Genomic DNA, 8,823 nt, shown 5'->3' with positions numbered 1-8,823 from the left:
CCATCTGGTCCTTTGGGACCCACGCCCACCGTCCTGGCTGCAACACTCCCCGCCCCCTCAGGCCTGTCCTCGCCACTCCAGGGTCCAGGACCGGGGGTCCAAGGTGAGGAGGGGGAGGCCTCTTCAGGTGGCCCAGGATGGGGCTTCACTAACTGAGTGTCATCTAATTGAGTGCTAATTATGCCCAATTTGTACCCTGGCCAGGGGCGCCCTGAGGCTGTGCCTGCCCTTCACGGGGCGGCAGGGCCCCAGCTGAGAGCGTCCCACCCTTCCTACCACAGGCTCCCGGCGACAGTCGCCAACCCCGGCGCGGACGCGCGCACCCAGGGATGCGGCCGGGCGAGTGGCCGGGCGGGGAAGGGTTAAGCCCACCGAGCTTGCGGCTGCCTAGAGCGGCGGCGGCGGCGGCGGCGGCGGCAGCGGCGGCAGCGGGGGCCGGGGCGCGGGGCCGCGCGGGCGGCGGGCGGGGGACAGGATGCGGATGCCGGGGGGACTTCCTGTGCCGGCCCCCGCCGCCCCCGCCCCCGGCCCGGCCGCTGCCCGCACGGACGCACGGCCGGCGGGTCGCACGCTCGGGCGGGCGGGCGACCGAACGGGGACCCCGGCCCGGCCGCGGCGCCCGCCGCCCGCGGGGCCCGGCCCAGGCTGCCCGCCCGCGGGCTCCCGGCACCTGTGGCCGCCGGCGGACCCTGGCCGGGCCCGCGCTGCCCCGGGCTGAAAAGACACCGGTGGCACCCGGCCCCGCCGACCTCGGGCTGGGTCGTCCACCGGGTCCGCCCTCGGGGCCGCCCCGTAGCCCTCGGCGCCCGCGATGGTCCCGCACGGCCGGCCCTGAGCCCCGCGCTGGTTGGGGGCTCGGCCTCCTCCAGCACCCCCCTCCAGGGAGCCGACACCAACTTCTGCTTTTGAACTCCGCTCTGCCCCCCTCTTTTGGCCCCGCGCGACCTCGGCAACCCAGACCGCGGCAGACCCTCCTGAGTCCCCAGAAAGGCCCCCGGGTGGCCTGGCGCCTCCCCGGCTCTTTCTGGATGGAGGCTCCTCAGGAAGGCGCTGGCTGAACGCTTTGGCCTTCACCTTCCAGCCCCTGCTGACCACACCTCCCCTAGTGCAGAGGCTGCGTGAGGAGCAGGAAATGCTGTACCAGGTGAGGCCCAGTGGGTAGGACAGCTGGGTGAACCTAGGGACGCTTCTCTTAAGAGGCTTTGGACTGGATTCTGCAGGGCTAAGGAGACCTGGAGTCACCCTGTTAGGAGGGCAGGGAGGACGGGACATGGGCACACCTCTGCAGGGGCCAAGGTGGACGCAGGAGAGAGGCGGGGAGCCCTCCAGACCTCAGGACTGCCTGGGCACAGGGCCAGACAGGCAGCCCGCCAGTTCCGTGGGTCGTGGTACCCTGGAAACCTGCCTTCCTGGGAGCTGAGGTGGCACCTGGACCGACCCACATGGCCTGGAACCGCTGGTCTGCTGGCGGCCTGGGAAGGTGGCGGTGAACCCCCAGAGCAGCCTGGGAGGCAGGAGGCCAGGGAATTGAACAGACTTGTCAGTGCTTGGAAGGGGGCTAGGGGAGTGTGAGATGGACAAGTCTCTCTTTTTTCTGCAGACTTCCCCAAATGTCCCTTCTGGGAGTGCACCTAGCCACCTTAGTGTCGTCCCTCAGTGACGCGCAGCTGCATGGGCTGCCCCGGGTGTGGGGCTGAATGCGGGCCCTGCACAGAGTCTGGAGAGGCAGGACTCCATGTGCAGGCGAACGGGCTGGGGATCCAAGCCTCTAGGCCACCCCTGCTCATCCCTTTCCCGGCTGTGGACCACACGGTCCTCCTTTCCAGCAGGGGTGAGCTGCCAGCTCTGGGGGGCGTCAAAGGAGTTGGTGCCCCTGGGCGTGGGGCTCACAGCATTCCCACGCATCTGAACAGCTTCCTTCCTTCCTCAGCACAGCTGGCTCCCTGGGATCTCCGTCTGACTGCCAGGATGGAGGTAGGGCCGGCAACCAAGACCTTCGTGCTGGAGCTTCGGTGTCTTGAAGATGGGGGCTCAAGGCCTGACACCCTCTCAGGTGAGTGGCGGCGGGGGGGACCTCTGACCTCCTAAACCAGGAGATGGTCCTCAGGTCCCCAGCAAGGATCCTTTGACAGAACCCAGGCCTGCCACAGCTGGGAGGGAGCCCTGAGTGGTGGTGTGCAGCCTGCTGTCTGGAGGGGCACCCACCTGGCAGTTTCGGGGTGTGGAGGGCAGGCTGCACCCACACACATCGGCAGGTTGAGAGCAGGTGGCTCTCTCAGGCTGCAGTCTTGCTGGTGAGGGCTGCCTGGCAGTGCAGACGTTCTCAGTCCCTGCCCCGGACCTGGATAAGTGCTGGCTGGGACCCTCTGCTGTTTCCCCAGGACTCACACAGCCTCCATTTTCCTCCCACTTGTCCCTGGCTCCAGACTCAAGGTCCCAGATTGAATTCAGCGGCAGAGGGGCCCTCTTGTCATTGGCTGCTTGGCTTTTCTTTGGCCTCTGACCTCGTCCACTTTTCCTTGACCTCTGCTTCCATCCAGCTTTCTCCCCTCTTGCCCAGAGGCAACTGTGGCCCTGCAGAACCTTCCAAGACCCCGTCTCTCTCTGGGACCTGCTCTGGGCGAATCTTTCCATGGTGGCCACACTCGTGGGACTCAACTCCCCACTCTGGGCTTCGAGGGTGCTGAGTGAGGGGCTGGGGCAGGGTTGAACAGAGCATGAAAAGGACCAAGGGAACTGGAGGGGTCGGATGGGGATGTGTGGACTTAACTAGGACTCTTTTGGCTTTTTTTTTTTTTTTTTTTTTTTTTTTGCCCGTGCTGCACAGCTTGCAAGATCTTAGTTCCCTGGCCAGGGATTGAACCTAAACCCTCAGCAGTGAAAGCTCCGAGTCCTAACCTCTGGATCGCCAGGGAATTCCCAGGACTCTTTTGGCTTAAATATTTAACTGACAAAAATCTCGCGAGAGCAGACACATCAGGTGACACTTAAGTATACATTTACTACAGCATTGTTGTTAACAATGTTTAAAATGCCATAAGAAGTCGGGAGTGGCCATATGGCCAAGCACTGTCCTAGATATGAGAGGACCCACACAGAGGCGTGATGTGTCCCTGCTGCCCCCAGAGGTGGTGGGAGAAGGGAGTGTCCCTGTGACCTTCGATTTGCCGAGAAAACAGGTTTTCATGGCTGTCTTCGCTCCCTTCCCGCATACTCCCACCTGATGTGAGTGTTTAGGGAAAATGCAGTCACTGATCCATTAGTCTAAGCAAAGGTTATTGGAAATAGTTTCCTAAAAGGGAATTATTTACATGTAGATATCCCTTGGCTTTATTAATTCAATATATTCCTTTTGATGATATTGTACGAAGAACGGATGTTGAAATCAGACTTGGGAATGGAGAAAGCCTCTTCGGATTTTCTGATAACACAGCAGGAACGCTCAAAGTGAGAAACTGCGTGTGGGTTTTGTGAAACAGCAACGGAATGAGTCCCGTTTAGCTGAGCTTACACTACGTCCTGTAGCATGCTGGGGCTGCACATTTATCCCCTCTAATTCTCACGATTTCCCTGAAAGGGATTTGTCTGCTTTAGCAGATGGGGAAATTTAGGTTCCCAGAGGTTAAATAATTGGCTAGTTGCCATGTTGACTTGGGGCTGTGAGTTGGTCCTTTCCATCCCAGAATAACAATCTAAAACACTTCCAGCCTAAGGACTGTTTCAGATGGAGCTAGTTATACCCTCAGTATTTCCAAACTGTTTGTTAGTTTTCAAACCCGTTCCAAACCCACAGGGAGAGGGATTTTTCAAGCACCTGCTAGGGGTAATGTCAGGGCTCTTCCTGCTTCACTCATTAAGCTGTTGGGGTGGGTGTCACTAAGCTATGTTACAGACAAGGAGGGCCCTGAACCTGCAGGAGGTTAGACAGCTGCTAACTGGTAGAGTTTTTCTGAACTGAGGACTTCCGACCTGGAAACCTCGTGTTCTCTCTGACACTTTGGTGACTTTTAGAAACTGCCACGGAAACACTTCCAGGCAGCCTTACAGAAATTCTTTATTATGTACAGAGAAGGTGAGTTCCATTCATTTAAGATGTGACCTTAACTGAGGTCTGAGTTCAGCATGGGCTTGTGGCTTAGCCGTGGGAATGGCTGGTTCACTGTTTCCTACTGGATGGCACTTAAGCCCAAAGGACTTCTCAGGGAGTGGTGCTGGGGAGCCGCAGGCACCCACGGTGTCACTGCCAAGGTCTAAGGCATGGAGACTGTGTGGCAGAAGGCCCAGAGGAGAGGTCAGGGGGCTGGGGTCCAGAGTGATGTGACCAGCTGTCCCTGAGGCACATTTCCAAGCCAACTCCACACCTCTGGGCGTTTCCGTTTCTACCATACCGCCATTGTCACTTGGTCCAGTGTTTTGGGGTCCCTGCTGAGGGCTCAGGAGTGTATGGTAGAGTGACTGTACATGGGGCAGGATAAGGGGGGAGATCCTGGGAGTCTGGATCGGAGAGCTGCCTGTAGATCTTTCTCTCCTGGCTTCCTGCCATTTCCACTACAGGTGGCAGCGGTGGGAGTGAGAGTCAGGAGGAGGAAGAGGCTCAGGAGAGGAGCAGTAGCCCACCACGGCCAGCAGTCTCAGCCCCGACGGGGGCCGGTGCAACCGCTGAGGGAGCCCCGCCAGAACAGCAGGAGTTGCAACCCCAACAGTTAGAACAGCAGCCAGAGCTGCAGTGGCAGCCACAGCAGGAGCAGCTGCAACAGCTGCAGCCACGAGACCAAGTGTCAGGACATCAGCCAAACTCGCAGCAGCAACAGCAGCAGCAAGGCGGGCAAGAGCAGCTGCCTCGACCACAGCCGGAAGAACCCCAATCTGTGCAACAGGAGCCACTGCAACCACAGCTGCAGCTGATGCAACAGCAGAAACAGTTACAAGAGCAGCACATGCAAGAGCACCAGCTGTCACAGCAACAGCAGGAACAGTTCCAGCAGCAGCAAGATGGGCAACAGCAGCTGCCTCGACAGCAGGAAGAACTACAGGAAGATCCCCAATCTGTGCAACATGAGCAGCGGAAACCACAGCCGCAGCGGTTGCAACAGCAGGAACAATCACAGGAGCAGCAAGTGCAAGAACAGCAGCTGTCACAGCAGCAGCGGGAACAGTTACAGTCACAGCAGCTGCCACCACAACAGCAGCAGTTGCAACAGCAGTTACAGCAGGAACAGTCACAGCTGCAGCAGCAGGAACAGTTACAACCGCAGCAGGAACAGTTACAGCTGCAGCAGCGACAGTTACAGCAGCTGCAGCAGCAGGAACAGTTACAGCAACAGCAGAAACAGTTACAACCGCAGCAGGAACAGTTACAGCTGCAGCAGCAGCAACAGTTACAGCTGCAGCAGCAACAGTTACAGCAGCAGCAGCAGCTGCAGCAGCAACAGTTACAGCTGCAGCAGCAGGAACAGTTGCAGCAGCTGCAGCAGCAGCAGTTACAGCAGCAGCGGCTGTTGCAGCAGCAGCAAGAACAGTTGCAGCAGCAGCTGTTGCAGCAGCAGCAAGAGCAGTTGCAGCTATTGCAGCAGCAGCAAGAACAGTTACAGCAGCAGCTGCTGCAGCAGCAACAGTTACAGCAGCAGCAGCTGCTGCAGCAGCAGCAAGAACAGTTGCAACAGCAGCAGCTGCAGCCCCGGCCACTGGAGCCAGAGGAGGAGGAGGAAGAGGTGGAGCTGGAGCTCATGCCGGTGGACTTGGGGTCGGAGCAGGAGTTGGAGCGGCAGCGGCAGGAGCTGGAGCGGCAGCAGGAACAGCGGCAGCTGCAGCTCAAACTGCAGGAGCAACTGCAGCAGCTGGAGAAGCAGCTGGAGCAGCAGCAGCAGCTGGAGGAGCAGCAGGAGGTGCAGCTGGAGCTGACCCCGGTGGAGCTGGGAGCCCAGCCGCCCGAGCTGCAGCTGGAGCTGACCCCCGTGCCGCCGGAGCTGCAGCTGGAGCTGGTGCCCGCCGCGGGGGGCGGTGGTGCCGCCGGCCCGGGGACGCCCGCCGCGGTCGTGGTGGCGCCCCCGGGCTACGTGGTGCTGCAGGAGCTCATGGTGCTGCCTGCCGTGTCGGCGCCCTCGGTGGTGGCCATCCCGGGCCCGGCGGGCAGCGCGGCCCTGACGCCGGCCCGGCAGCGGCGGCGGCGGCGCGCCCGGGACCGGCCGACCATCTGCGGGGAGTGCGGCAAGGGCTTCAGCCGCAGCACGGACCTGGTGCGGCACCAGGCCACGCACACGGGCGAGCGGCCCCACCGCTGCGGCGAGTGCGGCAAGAGCTTCTCGCAGCACTCGAATCTGGTGACGCACCAGCGCATCCACACGGGCGAGAAGCCCTACGCGTGCCCATACTGCGCCAAGCGCTTCAGCGAGAGCTCGGCGCTCGTGCAGCACCAGCGCACGCACACGGGCGAGCGGCCCTACGCCTGCGGCGACTGCGGCAAGCGCTTCAGCGTCTCGTCCAACCTGCTGCGCCACCGCCGCACGCACTCGGGCGAGCGGCCTTACGTGTGCGAGGACTGCGGCGAGCGCTTCCGCCACAAGGTGCAGATCCGCCGCCACGAGCGCCAGCTGCACGGCGCCGGCCGCTCCCGGGGCCTGGGCCTGCTCCGCGGCGCGCGCGCGGCCGCCGGCGGGGCCCCGCGCGCCGAGCAGGCTGCGGACAAGGCGCCGTGACCCCGGGCGGGGGCCGAGGTCGGGGAGGGCGCCGCTCTCCCTGCCCCCAACCCGGGAAGCGCCGCGCCCGCTAGGACGTCTTGACCCAGTTCCGGGGTCTCGGGACGTCCTGGAATATCGCCGGGAAAAGGCTGCCATCCTCCCGGGTCAACTGAGTGGTCGGACGGGTTCACCCTCAGAAACACTCCACAGGAGGATGTCGACGAGGCTAAAACAGCACGGATGTTGCACATCAGTACAAACAGCACACGGTTCAAATTCGGCATCGGGTACCGATGGGTGAGAAGTCGGTCGGGGAAGCCTCCCTGGGAAAATCGGACTTACTGGAGATGAGAGCCGCAGGGGAAAACTTCCAATGACAAGACGAGATAGTGGGTGACATTCGACAGAGCTCGAACACTAACCAGGGAGTCCGATATACGTGGTACAACGCACATGAAAAGGATTTGGTCCTGGTGAAAATTATTTCACGGGAAAAAAAGGAAATGTATCTGCACTACGTAGAAAACTGATCAAGGCACTAAATTGTCCTCAATGGCATTTGCCTTGAAAATACTTCCTAGAATGAAAATTCATCAGGGTGGATAAAATCCTGATTAAAATGTTTGTGTTCATAAACACAGGGTCCGAGTGTCCGCTGGGTCAATGTGCAAACGCCAGGAAGTCCACTCTGGGCGAAGGTGAAACCTTTCCTCCAGGGCCACCCAGGCAAGCCTCAGGCCGGCTCTAGGCCTCTTTGCTGCCGTGTTCCCATGCCCACAGCCGCTCCCTAATGCCTCTTGAATAGAAGCCTGGGGCTGAAGCACAGGGCATGCTGGGAGTGCTGTCCAAGGTCCTAAGGGGTGGTCCCTCCATCCTTCCCAAAGAGCTCCGGGTAGCCCCACCCTGGCCTCCCTTCTCGGATGCCCGTCCAGGGACTGAGGCTATGGGGTCGGGGCCTTGAGACGCAGGGGCAGGTTCTCCCGGGCCAGGCTGTGCAGAGGGCTGGCCCGAGTAGACCCTGCCTCATCGCCAGGAGTCGGGGAGAATGTCAGGGACAGGGATTGGAGGCAACAGAAATGCTCTTTATGACAATTTTGTAAACATCTGGGGCTCAGTCAAAGCAGCAGCGATTGTGATGCCTTGTGGGAAGGCAGGATGATGCCAGGGGCGGGGGGCGCCCGCCACCTCAGGCCCCCAAGCCCTTCCTGCTCTCGACTCCCCAGTGTGGCTCCTTAGATGCGGCCCTGCTGTCCTCTCTGCTTCTCCTTTACTAACAGAGCCTGCTACGTTTCACAGATGTGTTGGTAAGTGAGAAACAAACAACGAAAAATAAATTAAAATGAGGAAAGACATTGTCCTGCCTGTGTTTTCACCTCTGGGTTTTATGGGGCTTCATTTCTCTGGCACATTTTCCTGGTCGCTCTAGAAACAAGGGACTTAGTATTCAGGCCCGTGCCCAGTGCTTCTCACCCTAGAGCCTGCCTTCTAGCCCGAGACCCTTGGTGGGGGATGGGCTCTTTCAGTAAAACCCTCCTGGGAGGGATGAGGACCAGAGAGTGGATGCCGAAGGAAGCCAGTTTGGGCGTCCCCATGGCCTTAATAAATCACGCGCACATAGACCCTTGTTTCAAGGTCTGCTCCTGGGGAGCCCACCTTAAGACTGACGGTGTTGACGGCGGTCTTAGCAAGTGGAGTCTAAAGTGGGGACCCTGGGCTTGGACCACTCGCCCATTGTAGCAACAGGGGCCCCCTTGTGGGTGGTGACCCCTGGCCACTATACTGATGGACAGGACAGGATTCCAGGTGAGAGGGGATGCCCCAGCTCGTGCGGTACCTTGAGCACTTCAGAGATGTGAGAAATGGTTATTACAGGTACTGTGGAACTGGTTGGTTTTGCTGAGCACCATTAAAGCCACGATGAGGGTAAAAGAGAGGCTCGGGACCACAGTTATCAGCTGAAGGCACAGAGAGACCGTCAGAAGTCCTCCATGCAGTATGTAAAGGGACTCAGTTCTTTCTACCAAGTGTCGACTACCAAGGACTAGGCACAAGGCATAATGTAAGAGCAGTGAAACTTCTGGCTTGGATCGGGGTGTCTGGGCAACGTCCTTGAGAACACCAAGCCCCCCCATTCCCCTCAACTCTG

General features: G+C 60.0%; 1 protein-coding gene across 1 annotated transcript; it reads left to right on the top strand.

Moving 5' to 3' along the window:
* Positions 1 to 1,938: 1,938 nt before the first annotated feature.
* Positions 1,939 to 8,019, top strand: ZNF853 (zinc finger protein 853). Its single transcript, XM_079718331.1, has 3 exons — positions 1,939 to 2,053; positions 4,555 to 5,048; positions 5,349 to 8,019. The coding sequence occupies exons 1-3, from the start codon at positions 1,969 to 1,971 to the stop codon at positions 6,693 to 6,695; spliced, it is 1,926 nt and encodes a 641-aa protein (XP_079574457.1). The 5' UTR covers positions 1,939 to 1,968; the 3' UTR covers positions 6,696 to 8,019.
* Positions 8,020 to 8,823: the final 804 nt, after the last annotated feature.

Source organism: Hyperoodon ampullatus (genome assembly GCF_949752795.1).
Source record: "Hyperoodon ampullatus genome assembly, chromosome: 14".
NCBI lineage: Eukaryota > Metazoa > Chordata > Mammalia > Artiodactyla > Ziphiidae > Hyperoodon > Hyperoodon ampullatus.
The sequence above is the reverse complement of the archived record's forward strand: the minus strand, read 5'-3'. Positions and strand labels throughout refer to the sequence as shown.

Excerpts from the sequence above, each read along its gene's own strand:
- ZNF853 (XM_079718331.1), top strand. The coding sequence starts at position 1,969 with ATGGAGGTAGGGCCGGCAACCAAGACCTTCGTGCTGGAGCTTCGGTGT. Across the intron at positions 2,054-4,554 it reads AAGGCCTGACACCCTCTCAG|GTGGCAGCGGTGGGAGTGAG; the intron begins GTGAGTGGCGGC and ends TTTCCACTACAG. Across the intron at positions 5,049-5,348 it reads TACAGGAAGATCCCCAATCT|GAACAGTTACAGCTGCAGCA; the intron begins GTGCAACATGAG and ends CAACCGCAGCAG.